Here is a 16,551-nt window from a genome sequence, read left to right on the forward strand (position 1 = left end):
CTTGATGTGGCACACAGGTAGGTATGTTGGGAACTTGGTGGACAGGGGGTCATTACTGGACCGAGGGAAGTCCTGAGGAGGCGCTCGTGGAATAGGAGAATGGGTTTGCCTGTTGGGGCAGTGGCAAGAGTAGGGGTGGGTATCAAGACATAAGACCAGCTGCAAATGGCCCAGGGATGCCCTTAGTTAACAAAGATGGCGCTGGCTCAGCCTTGGGCTAAGGAGAAGCTTCCCTTCCCCTCAGGAGGCACTGTAGGATGGAGGTTGCAGGTCGAGTCTGGGGTCTGCATCAGACTTCATCCCACGCCCAACACTTACCCTGTGACCCTGGGCCAGCGACTTAGCCCCCGGACCTCTGCTTCCTAGTCTGGTCGCCGGGGCCTTGCAGGTACCTGTCTCACGGGGCTGGTGGGCCTAGCACAGAGCACACTCAGTGCTGTCACTCTGCTGTCACGACTAGTGACCTTGTCTCCTTGTTCCGTTCACTTAGGGGAGGAAGGATAACTGAGACCCCTGGGGAACCACCCCCTCTGTGGGCTCGTGGGGTCTCACCTCCAAACAAGCAGGACCTCCTGCCCTCCCTGCAGCTGCCTCTTCCTTTCCAGCTCTGACCCTCCCACACCCCTGGCCCCAGCCACGGCCTTCCTTCCCTCCGCCAATCTCTTTCTCGCTCCAGGACCAGCAGAGAACAGGAGATGGAGGGAGGACAGGCCCCAGGGTGCATGTGCCAGTAGCACAGATGGCGACTCTGTGGCCTCCTCTTGCTCCTCCCTCACTCTCTTCTCCTCTGGCCTCTTTCTCTTCACCCGGGTCTGCTGGTGGTGACGGGGAGTCAGTTGTGTGCGTGGGGGGTGGGGCAGCAAGCCTCAGGAAGGGATGTGAGCAGGTGGCAGTCCCCCTGGGGGTGGAGGAACTACAGAGCTCCTGGGTCCCCAGCTACCTGGCCGGCTCAGGGTCTATCAGCCAGCCTGACTTTCACTGTGAGACTCACCCGCCCCCACCCCTGCTGGGCTGTTCCCCAACTCGCCCCACCACCCCCTGCATCCCTGCCCCCGCCCCTCCCGCCCTCTACACTCCATTATTTCCACTCTCCCCAAAAGGCAGCGTCTGTTTGTGTGGTCTGGAGGCTATTTTTTTTTTAATAGCTTCATTGAAATATAATCCACATACCATACAATTCGCCCATTAAAGTATCAATTTCATAGCTTTTAGTTTATACACAGAGTTATGCATCCATCAGCACAATCAATTTTAGATCATTTTAGATCACTTAGATCATACCCTTTGGCCATCCACTTCCAGTTCCCCATCCCCCTAGGTGCTAGGCAACCACTAATCCACTCTCCGTCTCTATCTAGAGTTGCCTATTTCAGACATTTTATATAAATGGAGTCACACAATATGGGGTTCTTTGGGACTGGCTTTTTCAACTTATTGTGTTCGTAAGGTTCATGCACGTTGCAGCACGCATCACCCGTTCTCTGTGTGGTTGGATATCATTCCATTGTATGTACCGTCCGCCTTTTGTCCATTCTTCAGCTGATGGACATTGGAAGTTTTTCCCACTTTTTGTCTACTATGAATAATGCTGCCATGAACATTTGTGTATAAGTTTTTACATGGGCATATATTTTCATTTCTCCTGGGTATACACCTAGAAGTGGAATTGCTGGGTCACATTTACATTTAACTGTTTAAGGAGCTGCCACACTGTGTTCCAAAGTGGCCACACTATGTTCAGTCCCACCAGCAGTGTCTGAGGATTTCAATTCCTCCACGTCTCTGCCAACATTTGTTATTATCTTTTTATTATAGCCATCCTAGTGGGTATGAAGTGGTCTTGATTTCAGGGTGGTCCTGATTTTTATTTCCCTGACTCATGATGTTATTTTTTCACGTGATGACTGGTCATTTGTATATCTTCTTCTGAGAAATACCTATCCCGTTTTCTAATTGGGTTATTTGTCTTTTTATTATTAAGCAGAGCCCACTTTTCCCAGTAAGGGAATGGTGGCTCACATAAACAGCAGTCGACTCAAGGCCAAGGGTGTGGGCCAACACCACAATGCCCAGAACTACGGCAACCAGAGCTTTGAGGAGCTGCAAGCAGCCTGTCTGAGGAAGGGGGAGCTGTTCGAGGACCCCTTGTTCCCTGCCAAACCCAGCTCGCTGGGCTTCAAGGAACTAGGCCCCAACTCCAAGAATGTTCAAAACATCTCCTGGCAGCGGCCCAAGGTAGGCACTGGAAGGCGAGGCATGGGGGTGGGGGGGCTTGCAGTGACTCCCAGTCATCTCTACAGTCTCCAACCCCCACCACCCTATCCTGATACTGGGCTCCACCAGAGGGGGCTGGGTGCAGGGGGGGGCGGTTCCGAACAGGCTGAAGCCAAACCTCCCGGGTAACCCTTGGGAAGTCACTCACCCACCTTTGCTATCACAGCCCATAGCTACGCCAAGCTGGCCCTGCACCCTCTCCCTCTCCCCTTACCTGTTCCCCTAGAACTCGGAGGTAGGCGTCCTTCCCCAGTAAAGGTGGAAGGGAGACAGGGAGCAGGTGTCCTGGGCCACCGGAAACCTTTATTCCTTCACTGCAGGACATCAGCAGCAACCCTCTATTCATCACCGATGGGATCTCTCCCACCGACATCTGTCAGGGGGTGCTTGGTGAGTGGGGTGCAGGAGGATGGTCTCTACTGTGGGGACGGGTGAATCTGGGAAGAGGGTTAGGAGCCCAGGCTAGAGTGCAGTGGCCTCATCATAGTTAACTGCAGCTTCCAACTCCTGGGCTCAAGCTATCCTCCAGGGTATCTTCTGAGGCTGGAAAACAGGGACCCCCTAGGTTCAGACAACCTGCCCTCCCTACCCGCCCCGAGTCTAGATTCTGCTCCCCCACCCCCGCTGCAGTCTGGGTCTGGGGGTGAAGCTGGAGGGATATATTGGTTATTTGTGGCTACATGATAAATTACTCAAGACTTAGTGACTTAAGTCACAGCAAACATTTCTTTTTTTTTTTTTTTGAGACAGAGTCTCACTCTGTTGCCCAGGCTAGAGTGAGTGCCGTGGCGTCAGCCTAGCTCACAGCAACCTCAAACTCCTGAGCTCAAGGGATCCTCCTGTCTCAGCCTCCCGAGTAGCTGGGACTACAGGCATGCGCCACCATGCCCGGCTAATTTTTTCTATATATATTTTTAGCTGTCCATATAATTTCTTTCTATTTTTAGTAGAGATAGGGTCTCGCTCTTGCTCAGGCTGGTCTCAAACTCCTAAGCTCAAACGATCCGCCCACCTCGGCCTCCCAGAGTGCTGGGATTACAGGCGAGAGCCACCGCGCCCGGCCACATTTCTTATCTTACAGTTTCTGTGGGTCAGGAATTCGGAGGCAGCACAGCCGGGAGGGTCTGGTTGGGGATCTCTCATGAGGTTGCAGAGATGTCAGCTGGGGCTGTGGTCACCCGGAGGCTTGGCTGGGGCTGATGGATCTGCTCCCAGATAGCGCACTCACACGGCAGGAGGCCTCACTTCCTTGGCACACAGGCTGCTCCCCAGGGCTGCGTGAGTGTGCACACACCATGTGAGTCGGCTCCCCCAAAGTGAACAGCCCGAGAGAGGGGACAAGACAGAAGCCATAATGCCTTGTATGACCTAGTCTCAGGAGTCACACACCATAACCTCCACCATATTTTATTTGTTAGAAGCGAGCACTGAATCTGGCCCACACCAAGGGGAGGGGAATTAGGCCCTACCTGTTGAGGGGAGGATGGTCAAAGAATTTGTGGGCATATTTTGAAACCACCACAGGTGCTAGAACCTGCTCGGTCTCAGGTGTCAAATAGGGGAGCCATAGGGTCCACTCAGCCCACTCCCCCCAGGCTCCCGTACACAGCACCGGCACAGACCCTCCTCCCCGCGCCTGGTCCTGGTCCACGGTTTCCTCCAAACCCCTCATTGCCTCTTTAGGGAGAAGGCCAGGGTGGGCCTCCTCTGGGACTGATTCTGTCCCTGTTGGGGCTGAGAAAAGGGCGGGGTGTGGGCAGGGCAGAGGCCAGGAGACCTCACGCCCCAGGGCTGCTGCTGTGGCTCACTGGGCTGGAGGGGCCCTGGGCTATGGGCAGGGAGAACTGGCTTCTCCCCCGTCACCCTGATGGTGATGGGGATTGGAGCATCCTTACCCTTCCTATCCCGCCCTCTGCCTCCCCAGGCAGCCAGGAGGCCACTTGGTAATCACAGGAGTTTCCGAGTGCCCTCAACCTCAGCCTGGCCTGGGGCATCCACCTCCCTGCCACTGGCCCCCCAGTGAGGGCTGAGATGCCCAGGAGACAGATGGCAACGGCTGACTCATGGCGCTCTTCCCCCACGGGCCAGGGACACTGCCCTTGTGCCCCCATCGGTGCCCAGCTCCAGGGACCCCACTGGGGTAGAGACTGAGCCCTGAGTCTCCAATATAATGTGATGATGTGATGGAGAGACGTCTGGGACGGTCACAGCCACACCAGTGTACTCACGGGGATGGGGGGCTGTGGGGAGTGACTGGATTTGTTCAAGGGATGGGAGAGTATCGGCTGTCTCCCAAAGAAAGCAGGTCCCAGAGCGGGGAGCAAGACCCTGAGGCCCAAAATACCCCCTCCCCAAACTGCAAAACACAGAAGCATGTGGCTCTAATTTGTGAATCTCTCCCATAAACGAAAATGTCCAGAAACTCACCTCCGCAGAGCCCATGCCTCTGCCCTCAGCCTTCCGTTTGCCTCCTCGCTGAGGGAGGGGCGTCTCTGCTGGGGGGCGGGGTGGGGACAGGGCCAGGCTCCTGCTCCTCTGGGGCTTGGATTCTGGGCCCCCCCCCCCCACACACAGGCGAGGTGCTCAAGGGGACAAACCCTGCCTGTCTTTCCAGGAGACTGCTGGCTGCTGGCTGCCATCGGCTCCCTCACCACGTGCCCCAAACTGCTGTACCGCGTGGTGCCCAAGGGCCAGGGCTTCAGGAGAAACTACGCCGGCATCTTCCATTTCCAGGTGAAGGGCAGTTTGAGAGCCAGAGTCGCTTTGTGGAGTGCATGTGTGTCTGTGTGTCCGTGTGTATGTGTGTGTGAGAGAGAAAATGCATTTGTGCTTTGAAGTTTACCTTTTTCCCTTTCGAAAAACAACATTCATTGGGGTGGGGTTTTGCCTAATTATTAGAGAAATGTCTGCTCAGGAAAGAAACCACGTAAGCTAATTTTTTTAAGCCCAAAAAGAAAATAATTGTTATCTGTTTGTGGCCCTCCTTCTCTCCTTCTGATTAATTACATATATGTATGTGTGTGTGTGTGTGTGTGTGTGTGTGTGTGACATTGGTTGTCTCTGTCACATAAATTCTGTTACCTGCCCCTTTCATGTAGCAACCTATGGACAAATTCTCCATGGCATAAAATATTTCTGAGAATCATGAGAGTTTTTAAGACCTCAGAGATCCTAAAGTCCAGCTATCTTTTTTTCGGAGGAGGGCCCGCGGTCAAGAGGCGGGTGGGGTTCACCCGCAGGCCATGGCAGAACCTGGAGAGGAGGAATTGGGGTTCAGGCTTTTCGCTGCCTTCCCCTCACTAGTCAACCACTCTGGGGAGTGGGACCGCTGACACTGGCGTGTCACCGAGCCTGGCCACCAGGAGGCGCTTGGATGACAAGGTTTCCATGCAAGGGGTGTGTGTGTGCGCATGCACGTGGGTGGTGGGGGACCCTGGGGCAGACAGCTGGCCCTGCCCCACTGAGGCACCCTTGCTACCCACAGATTTGGCAGTTTGGGCAGTGGGTGGACGTGGTGGTGGATGACCAGCTGCCCACAAAGAATAACAAGCTGGTGTTCCTGCACTCACCTGAGAACTCGGAGTTCTGGGCTGCCCTGCTGGAGAAAGCCTATGCCAAGTGAGTGCTGGGAGCCGGGGACTGCTGGAATCAGAGGAGGAGGTGGGGGCCAGGCAGGACACATCTTCACCGCACCCTCTGCTTTCCAAGCTCACACCTCACCCTAAGGCCAGACAATGCCCCCTGTGTGCCCACAGGCTGAGCGGATCCTATGAAGCGCTGTCAGGGGGCAGCACGATGGAGGGCTTTGAGGACTTCACAGGGGGCGTGGCCCAGAACTTCCAGCTCCAGCGGCCCCCTAAGAACATGCTGAGGCTCCTTAGAAAGGCCATGGATCGATCTTCCCTCATGGGCTGCTCCATCGAAGTAAGCCGAGTGTGCTCCTGCCTCAGGGCCTTTGCACCTGCTGTTGCTTTCACTCAGGAGGCTCTTTCCCTACAAACCTGCGTGGCTAGCTCCTTCTCATTCACATTTCAGCTCAACTGCTCCTTCCTCAGACTAGCTTTCCCTGCTTCCCAGTCTAAACTAGCCCTCCTCACCCTGTTTACCTTCTACTTGGTTTTGATTTTCTCCCCGACATTTATCATGATCTAAAATTATATTCCTTTTTTTTTTTTTTCTTAAAAGAGGGCTGGGGAGGAGGGGGGGAGGAGCTGTCTTGCTTATCTATGTGTTCATTCATAGCCCATCTTCTCCAGACAGCACTCACATTCCACGAGGGCAGTGACCGTATTTGGCTCATTCACTGCTGGGCCTTGGGACTTAGGAAGGGGCCTAGCATCCAGCAGGCACCCAGTAAACATTGGTTCGAATAAATAAGTGAGCCTACAGTGCTACCGTAGGACCCAGCAATCCCATTCTTGGACATTTACCCAGAGAAATGAAGACTTGTGTCCCCAAAAAGCCCGTACATAAATGTTTACAGCAACTTTATTCTTAATAGCCAAAAATGGGAAACAACCTAACATCCTTCAACAAGTAAGTGGTTACACAAGCTGTGGTGACTGTATACACAGACTAGGACTCAGCGATAAAAAGGAATGAGCTATGAGATGTGCAGAAAACTAGGACAGCTCTCAAGGGAATGATGCCGAATGATGAAGAAAGCCAACCCCAAAAGGTTCCACACCGTACGATTCAATTTATGTGGCATCCTTGAAATAACAATATAATACAGATGGAGAACAGATCAGTGGTCGTCAGGAGGCAGGGTAGGGGGGCAGAGAGAAGAGGCGGGTAACAGGGCAACACGAGGAGGGATGCGGTGGTGATAGAAATGTTCTCTGGCTTGACTGTGTTGGTGGCTACTCGAGATTACACATGTGATGAAATTGCATAGAACACACACAACTGAGCACTAGTAAAACTAGGGAAGTGCTACTAGTGAAACTATTAATAGTAGCACTGGGGAAGTCTGTGTAAAGTTGAGGGGTTATATCAATAGCAACATCCTGGTTTTCATGTTGTACTGTAGTTTTGCCAGATGTTACTACTGCGGGAAACTTGGTACAACTGCATGTGAACCTACAGTTATTTCAAAATAACTGTAATGGTTTTTGAAAAATGAACCTGGAGAGTTCTCACCTTTCTTCTGTCCCTCTGACCAGACCCTGAATGTCCGCCCCTCCCTCTGTTCTGCAGGTCACCTCTGAGAGTCAATTGGAATCGATGACCCAGAAGATGCTGGTGAGAGGACACGCTTACTCAGTGACTGGGATTCAAGACGTGAGTCCTGGCAGCCGCGCCCTGCCCTGAGGCCACGAGAAGGGAGAGGACTCCCCGGACACTGTGCCCTGACCTGTAGCCCCTCCCCCAGGTCCTCTACAGAGGCAAGATGGAAACACTCATTCGGGTCCGGAATCCCTGGGGCCGGATTGAATGGAACGGAGCCTGGAGTGACAAGTAGGTGCACCTGACCCAGGTGAGGGGTGGGCTGAGGGCACAATGGACACCTCGAGCAAGGCAGTGCCATGGAGGGAGCGATGGTGTCCTGCCTGTGAGGACGACCTGTGCACCAGCGCAAGCCTTCCCTCGAGACTCTTCATCTAGCTCAGGACGCCAGCGGGCGGCATTCCGGAGTCCCAGGGGGAGGAAGGCGGTGCCCCAACCCCCCCCCCCGCCCCTCTCCTTCCACGGCCTGTCTCTGCTCCAGCTCCAGGGAGTGGGAAGAGGTGGCCCCAGAGATGGTGACAAAGCTGCTGCACAGGAAGGAGGACGGGGACTTCTGGTCAGTGTGGCTTGGGTGGACTTGTTACTTCCCCCATGACCGGTCTTTCCTCTCCCCTGCTGCCCTCCCCACTGAGCCTTGGCTAGCAGTTTTCCTCTCACAGGGCTCCGAGGGGCTTTCGGGGCGGGGGGTGGGGGCCTGTAGGTGCCAGTGTGCGGCTGACAGGCTCTGCCCCACTCCCGCCACAGGATGTCCTACCAGGACTTCCTGAGCAACTTCACACTCCTGGAGGTCTGCAACCTCACGCCTGACGCGCTCTCTGGGGTCTGCAAGAGCTATTGGCACACCACGTTCTACGAGGGCAACTGGCGTAGGGGCAGCACCGCGGGGGGCTGCAGGAACCACCCCAGTGGGTGAGGGGGTTCAGAGGGCTGGGGGTGAGAGAGGGACCACAGACTCGCTACGAAACCGGGCCTGGGGCACAAGGTCACGGGGGTCAGGGTCCACAAGGTCAGGGATCAGCTAGATCCTGTGTGGAGGGGGAGGCCTGTGGCTGGGGAAGCTGGGTCCACCCAGGGAAGGGCACGGTCAAGGCCTGCCCCCAGCATAACCGTCCTGACCTGCTTCCTCCACAGACACATTCTGGACCAACCCCCAGTTTAAGATCTTTCTCCCTGAGGAGGACGACCCAGAGGATGACTCAGAGGATGATGCGGTCATCTGCACCTGCCTGGTGGCCCTGATGCAGAAGAACTGGCGGCACGCGCGGCCAGAGGGGGCCCAGCTGCAGACCATTGGCTTTGTCATCTTCTCGGTGGGTGCTGGGCTCTCCCAGCCACTCTCGCCCCCTCATCTGGCCTCGCCTCCATCAGGACCCTTCCTCCCCAGGGTCTCTGCCTGCCTGGGGGTGGGACATGCTCCAGCAGGCTCCACGGCCCTGACTCTTGAGTGGTTCTTTGTGCTTTTTTTTTCCTGAAACAGGGTCTCATTCTGTCACCCGGGTTAGAGTGCATCGGTATCATCATAGCTCAAACTCCTGGGCTCAGGTGATGCTCTTGCCTCAGCCTCCTGAGTAGCTGGGACTCCAGGCATGTGCCACCATACCTGGCTAATTTTTTTTGTTTTTTGCATTGGGTATTCTGTTGCTGTAAAATTCTTAATTTTTTTTTTTTTTTTTAGAGATGAGTCTCACTCTGTTGCTCAGGCTGGTCTCGAACTCCTGGCCTCAAGCGATCCTCTCGCCTCAGCCTCCCAAAGTGCTAGGATTAGAGGCGAGAGCCACAGCCCCCGGCCATTTTGTGCTTTCTGAAGCAGGGCCAGCAGTTTTCCTTTCACAGATATTTTTTCATCTACAACACTTAGCTGGCACGTTCTTCGTGCCAGACATTGTTCCAAAGACCTCAAGAACACCTTTGAGGATGAGGAAGGAGCTTGAGGGCCAGGGAGGTGAGGTCACTTGCCCAGGCTCACACATCCAAGGGTCAGAGGCAGACCCTGTGTCCTGATTCCCAGACACTCTCAGACTTCTCCACAGTCCCCAGAAAATGTCCCCCCAGCTGCGTCACCAGCAGTACTCACTCCAGGTCCAGGGGAAAAAAGAAATCCCTGACAAGCATTTCCTACACCAAACTATGCTTTGCAGAATTCTAGAAATGGCTATTTGTTCATTCACCTACATTCACTTATACAAACAAGTATTTATGGAGCAGTGCTATACGCCAGGGCCCCGTCCAGTCTCCAGGAGTTCAATAGTAAACAAAAACAAATACAAGCCTCGCCTTCCTCCTAGGCCATGAGGCCACCAGGCCTAGGAGTGACATGCCCCAAGACAACATTCTCCAAGTTAAATAAGTCAGGAGAGGCTCCACCCCGGCCGAGCTCTGCAGTGCACACGAGCGTGTGAAAGACGCTGACAACCCAGCCCTGCAGTACAGCAACCTATTTAGCTTGGTTTAACTCACCCTTTTACAAACTTACTTGTCCTCAATCCTCAACTTCAATAATCCCCTGTTGACTCCCTGCAGGATCTGAGTGTTCCAGGAAAAAGCATTCTGGAAAATGCTCTCCTAGATTTCCATCCCAGCTCTTTCGTTTTTTAGTAGTGCGAGGTTGGGCAAATCTCCTCACCTCTTTGGGATTCTGTTTCCTCTCCTTAACTTGGAGTGATAAAAATCTACCCCTGTGAAACTTTATGTAAATTGTACTTCACCATCCAAAGCTGAGGGATCCTTTTTTTTTGGTAGAGGCAGGGTCTTGCTATGTTGCCCAGGCTAGTCTTGAACTCCTGGTTTCAAGGGATTCTCCTGCTTTGGCCTCCCAAAGTGCTGGGTTTGCAGACATGAGCCACCATGCCCAGCCTGGGGGATTCTTAATGCCAGAGCCCATGCCCCACCTCATCACCAGTGTCCCACTGCCCATAACACCCCCCCTCCCGCCCCCACACAAACTATGTACACCCCACCGGGCTTCCAAAGGCCTGAGCCCCTTCTCCACCCTAGGGATCTGATCCTCCTCTCTCTTTCCTTCCCAGGTCCCAAAGGAGGTACGGAAGATGAAGACGTGGGGCTTGTTCCTGGGCAGGCACCCTCCCTACCCCTGGTTGCATGTGGATTGGCAAGGGGTGGGATTTGGTGAAAGGCTCTGGGGAACACGGCTTAGCATTCCAGCCCCTTAGGGCTCCTGGTGGAGGTCAGGAAAGGAAGAGACTATATTGGGGTTACCTACCACTTGGGTCGGGTTCAGGCCGGGTCAGTTGGTGGAGATACGTACTTCCAAACCTGCCCGACCAGGCCGTTCACCTTGGGGGACCGTCTCTCCCTGACCACTCGCACCAGTCCTGTACCCACCTCCAGGACACATATAGTTTCAGACCATCCAGGATATCCACTTGAAGAAGGACTTCTTCATGAAATATCAGGACCTCGGCTTTTCCGAGACCTTTGCCAACTCGCGGGAGGTGAGCAGCCAACTCCGGCTGCCTCCGGGGGAATATATCATCATTCCCTCCACCTTCGAGCCACACAAAGATGCCGACTTCCTGCTTCGGGTCTTCACAGAGAAGCACAGCGAGTCCTGGTAAGGGGCCACCCCTCATTGCGCCAAGGCCCCCAGCCCAAGAGCTGCAGGATGCCAAGCTCAGGGAGCTGTCATCTGGTCCTCCCCTACTTTGTCCCTATTTTACAGTCAGGGAAACTGAGGCATAAGGAGGTGAGATCCCAGTTAGTAGCAGAACCAGAATCTAGATTCCATGGAGCTGTTCCATGTTGCTTCAGATACACAAAGCTGCCCCGGACCACCCCACTGAAACCCCCATCTCCCTGACCCCTGGTAACCCCAAGCCTCCAACCACTTTTGCCCAGGGAACTGGACGAAGTCAACTATGCTGAGCACCTCCAAGAGGTGAGGGGGGCTGTGGGCTGGGGGATGGGAGGAAGCATCAGGGGGTGTGAAGGAATCTTCTGGACTGGGTCCCTCCCCACTCCCTTCCCCCCAGGAGAAGGCCTCTGAGAAAGACATGGACGCGGACTTCATACACTTGTTTGAGATAGTGGCAGGAGAGGTGAGCGGGCCACGGCTGAGGGCTGACGGGAGGCAGATGTGGGGCTGAAAGGGCCAGAGCGGGGCTCACGGTCCCCCTCCCTAGGGCATGGAGATAGGCATGTTTCAGCTGCAGAAGCTGCTCAACAAGATGGCCAACAAACGTGAGTCTTCCAGGCCCGCCACCCCCAGCCCGCCCATGCTGTGCCCATCTGGACCACCCCTTGTGTCCCCCACTATACCCCGTTCACTCCACCTCTTGCTTCTCCCCCTTCCCTTCCTCACAGTCAAAAGCCTCAAGAGCAGGGGCTTTGGTGTGGACGCTTGCCGCTGCATGATCAACCTCATGGATGTATCTTCCTGTCCAGTGGGCGGTCCTGCCCAGGGCCCTCTCACCCCTGACCCCTGACCCACAGCCCACCCAGAGGTGGCCACCCCTGGCCAGCCATGCCCTCTTCCTGATGGGGATTAGGCTCTGGGGTGGCAGAAGATTCCAATTCTCCTGGTTGCTGCTGTATGGGAACCCCAGGTCTTGGGCTCCCTCGGTGAGCCCCTGCCTTCCTCCACCTTCGAGCTACACAGAGACGCCGACTTCCTGCTTCCTGTCCCCCAGGACACCCTCTCCATTCCCTTCTCTGCTATCCTTGACCACTCCCCCAGAAAGACGGCTCTGGCAAGCTGGGGCTTTCAGAGTTCCAGGTCCTGTGGAAAAAAATCAAGAAATGGACGGTAAAGGGCACTGCAGGGGCAGTCTATGGGGGTGAGAAAAGGAGGGCTTCGAGAGGGATGGGACTGGTAAGGGACAGCTCGAACCGAAGCCCCAACTACACACACACATAGGAAAAGGGTCTGTTGGGGTGTTGGTGTATTAGCTAGTCAAAATATTTAATAACCAGTATAGCCCAGATAGCAACCGGTCATAAGGATGCAGGCAGAGAGCACTGGGCAGGGGACCAGAGGCCCCCTGCTGTGCTCGGAATCCACCCTTCAGTCACCTGATAATAGGACTATTAGGAACCCCAAGGGCCAGGGTAGGGGGCCCGTGGGGTCTTGGGCAGCTGTTGTGAGCCAACTGTGCTAAAGTATGTCATTATTTCAACCATGCCTTGCACACGGCCCTACCACGTCTGTCTGTCTATTCAGGACATCTTCCGAGAGTGCGACCAGGACCACTCAGGCACCTTGAACTCTTATGAGATGCGCTTGGCTATTGAGAAAGCAGGTGGCCGGGGTTCAAGAGAGGGCTTTGGGGCAGGGAAGAGGGTGGCAGCAGCCAGAGGCCTGGGCCTTTCCCCTCCGCACTTCTCTCTCTCCCAGGCATCAAGGTGAACAACAAGGTAATGCAGGTACTGGTGGCCAGGTATGCAGATGATGACATGATCATAGAGTTTGACAGCTTCCTCAGCTGTTTCCTGAGGCTAAAGGCCATGTTCAGTGAGTTAGGCACCTGCCCCCTCCCCAGCCTAAGCCGGGGCCCTCTCCCACATACCCACCCTGGGGAGCTGCTCCAGAACTCCTCCCGCTACAGGGCACAGGTGAACTGGGTTCAAATCCCAGCCCCACCACTTGCTGGTGCTGCGACTCGAGCAAGCCACTGTCTCTCTGTGCCTCCATCTCACCTGTATAAAATGCGGATGATAACGGTACTGCCCTCACAGGATTGAGGTGCAGATTAAACGATTGGCCCGTGGAAAGCGCTCAGAGCTGAGGCTGGCTCCCAGCAAGGCTATGTGAGTTGTAATTAACTCCTTGCCGGGCTAGAGGATTTATCTGGGGAGCAACAAGGAACAGCTTCTTTGGCCCTTTCTGACATCCCACCTAGTTGGGAATGGGTCTTTCGGACCATTGACTCAGCTCTCATCCTCTCTCCCCCACCTCCTCCCTAAAACAGCATTCTTTCTAACCAAGGACCCCAAGAATACTGGCCATATTTGCTTGAACCTGGAGCAGGTAAGTGGGGCGGGGTGGGAAGGGATCTCCGCTCTCCCTGGCCATCCTGCCCCACCCCACCCTCCTGTCCTCTGATCTGCTTCCTCTCTGCACAGTGGCTGGAGATCACCATGTGGGGGTAGGGGCGCTGCGGGGGCCCCCTCCCACCACTGGGAGCAGGGGTTCTGGCCAAGGAGGGTCTCAGGTCTCTGCCGACGGAATGGGCCCCGCATGGCAGTGCCTGGGCCCCAGCTGCCGTCTCTGCTTAAGCAGTGGAACCTCCATGCCCATCCTTCCAGCTCAAAGGCTTCTCTTTTTCCCCAGCCAGGCTTCTGGTGGCTGAATTTTCCCCACAGTCTCTCCCTCTCTCTGAGTGTATTTTACTGAAGTATAAGTTTCACTTCCCCAGTGCCCCCTGGCTGGGGAGGCCACGAATAGGGAAGGAGCTTGTAGCCCACCTCATGCCCTCATGCTTCCTGTCCTGCCCCCACCTGCCCGCTGACCACCCCTCCTGGCACAGCCTCTCTCTTCTCCCCCTCCCGTGGCCATTATAATAAACAGCACATGTCACTGGCTTCCAAGTCTCTGCGTTCTGTGCCAAGAAAAGACTTAGGGGGGTGGAAGTCACTTCCCCAGCACCAAAGGGGACCGGGTGGGGTAGCTTTCAACGAGGGTGATAGGGAACACTTAGAAATGTGTGGCTGTCACAATAACCAGGGGCCCCTGGTGGCATTTATGGGCAGTGCCAGAGTGCTAAGCGCACAGCAGTCCCGGGAGGAACCCAGCAACGTCTGGGGGCTGAGCTGGGGCTGGCAAAGGCAGTGGCCACAGGGCCCCGAGCCTCCTCATCTCCTCCCTCAAACTGAGGTCCCCAAAGGCAGCACTGCAGGGGGTCTCAAAAGTAAAAACTCCAGTGTCTGGAGCAGCCAGCAGGTGTGAGACAGGGAGGGGTGAGGACTGTGGTGTTCAGATTCAAACCTTTATTATTCTTGTGAGGAATCTGTTGCCCATCGAGCTCATGCCCTCACAGGAGGGACGGGGGAAGGGGTCCTTGATTCACCAGTTCTGGGGTCTCCACCCCGCCCAGCCGCCTGCAGCAGTGAGAAGACCCAGGCACCTGCAGCAGCCCCTCGGCTGCACTTCTCCCGTCCTTCCAGAGGGCTCCCTGGCTTCCCCTCTGTCTCGGGCAGGGACAACGGGGCTGGACACGTGAGCTTTTCAGCCTCTAGGGCAGAGACGGCCCCCAACTTCCCTTAGATGAGAGACCTGTCATCCCCAGACAGGTCTAAATCCTTCCTGTCTGTGTGTAACACCCAGCTTCCTGGGGTAACTGGCTTCCTTCTGTGTGTACTGAACCCACCCCTCTTATGCTCAGCCGGCCACTGGCGGTCCCACCTCCCTTGATCTGGTGATTGAGTCCAGGCACCAGCAGTGCCCCCCACCGACCCCCACCCCCGCTCCCGATTCCAAAGACTAAACCCATCAGCCTGGATATAAAGCTGCCTCTCCCTCCATTGTCACCACCCCAGGCCCCGCCCCCACAGGAATCTTCTCCTGTCCTGGCACCCCTCCCCTGCTTCTCCACCTCCAGTCTGGCCTGAAAGAATAGGTCACAGTCTCTTAAAGGAACCTCTTAAAAGACTGGCCCCTGCGGCTCATCATCTTTCCTCTCAGAGAGCTGGCGGCCACCGTCCTAGCTGCTCTCGGTGAGGTGCCAAGGGCCCTGGGGCAGGCAGGGAGGGGTCAGGAAGGTGCTGACCCAGCCCTTGCTCCTTCCTGGGGCGAGATGCCGCCCACATCAAGCCAGGATGGAAGGAAGCAGAACACCTCCCAGATCAGGATTATCGCCTGTGTCTGTAACAAAACTGGAGTGACTCATGAACACACCTAGCATGGTGGCTCCAGCCGCACACTCTCTAGCTGGTGTCCTTGGACAAGTTGCTTTGCTCTTTTAACAGTCTCCTTTTTCTCATCTGTCAATTAGGGGTGACAGCCTATCTCAGAGGGGTGCTGTATGGGCAACTGAGAGAATGAAAGTGAAGCACTTAGGCATACTAGTTTTTTCCTACTTCAATAATATTTATAATAGTAAAAAAAAAAAAGAGGAAAGAAAAAACAAGTGCTCAGTTGTAAACACATTAGATACTACACACGATAAAATATCAAGCCATTGAACTAAATAACACAAACAGATGGGCACAATGGCTCACACCTGTAGCCCTAGCACTTTGAGAGGCTGAGGCAGGAGGATCACTTGAGCCCAGGAGTTCAAGGTTGCAGTGAGCTAGGATCATGCCACTGGACTCCAGATAAGATTCCATCTCTAAAATAAATAAATGAACAAACACAAATGGCATGATGCTTATGATATCAAGTTAAATAAGCAAGAAATAGTCTTTGACATTAATGAGTGTTTCCTGGCATTAAATATGATTAGCAATGGCTATATATTAATACAATATTATCTAAAATATGAAAAATGAGACACACCATTCTTCTACTCCTCTGACTCCACCCCATTTCAACTTCACTTGCCCCCTTACCCCCGCCTGGATGCGTTGGGAGATCATTCCCACTATGTCCTTGCTGTCTACCAAGGACTCGTAACCACGGGCAGGCAGCCCCACGCTCTCTGCTCTTTCTGTCCTGTCCTCTGCTCACAGCACCAGGTAGCTGAGTTTTGCTGGGGAAAGGCACTAAACCAGGCTGCCCACATCCTTCCCGGTTCACATGGGTTAACCTCAGCTGAGGCCACATGACAATCTAGATTTCATCTCCTGATGACTAAGTGCCATTCTCCACCGCCACTGCCCCCGGTTCCCCCAGAACCTTCTCCACAGCCTCCAATTTTACTGCGAAGACCAAGGCCATATGAGAGGAACAGGTTCAACTCCAGGTCTCCCCTCCCTCAGAACGCCTTCGCAGCTTCGTCCTCTGGGCTCTGAGAAAGCGGGGTCTTGTGCTTGAAAACTATAGAGTTCTAAGCAATAGACCAGATGCCACACAGCAACAGCTGTAGAGCCCGACAACATGCTGAATGGAAAAAAAGTAAAGCAGGACGAGCTCATTAGCTTTTTTAAAAACAG

General features: G+C 54.6%; 1 protein-coding gene across 1 annotated transcript; it reads left to right on the top strand.

The window, feature by feature from the left end:
- The first annotated feature begins 1,992 nt into the window (after positions 1-1,992).
- CAPN11 (calpain 11) lies at positions 1,993-13,614 on the top strand. The gene is made up of 21 exons (XM_069488387.1): positions 1,993-2,235; positions 2,595-2,664; positions 4,889-5,007; positions 5,759-5,892; positions 6,030-6,198; positions 7,474-7,557; positions 7,649-7,734; positions 7,985-8,059; positions 8,248-8,408; positions 8,635-8,813; positions 10,530-10,541; positions 10,863-11,074; positions 11,359-11,398; positions 11,493-11,558; positions 11,643-11,700; positions 11,824-11,888; positions 12,197-12,265; positions 12,680-12,758; positions 12,854-12,970; positions 13,428-13,486; positions 13,582-13,614. Exons 1-21 carry the CDS (start codon positions 2,008-2,010, stop codon positions 13,606-13,608), a joined length of 2,109 nt encoding a protein of 702 aa, XP_069344488.1. The 5' UTR covers positions 1,993-2,007; the 3' UTR covers positions 13,609-13,614.
- The last annotated feature ends 2,937 nt before the right edge of the window (positions 13,615-16,551 follow it).

Source organism: Eulemur rufifrons, chromosome 15, assembly GCF_041146395.1.
Source record: "Eulemur rufifrons isolate Redbay chromosome 15, OSU_ERuf_1, whole genome shotgun sequence".
Classification (NCBI taxonomy): Eukaryota; Metazoa; Chordata; class Mammalia; order Primates; family Lemuridae; genus Eulemur; species Eulemur rufifrons.

Coding starts and splice junctions, on each gene's coding strand:
- CAPN11 (XM_069488387.1), top strand. CDS start 2,008: ATGGTGGCTCACATAAACAGCAGTCGACTCAAGGCCAAGGGTGTGGGC. Junction 7,558..7,648: donor CAGTGACTGGGATTCAAGAC/GTGAGTCCTGGC, acceptor CCCCTCCCCCAG/GTCCTCTACAGAGGCAAGAT. Junction 11,559..11,642: donor TTGAGATAGTGGCAGGAGAG/GTGAGCGGGCCA, acceptor CCCCCTCCCTAG/GGCATGGAGATAGGCATGTT.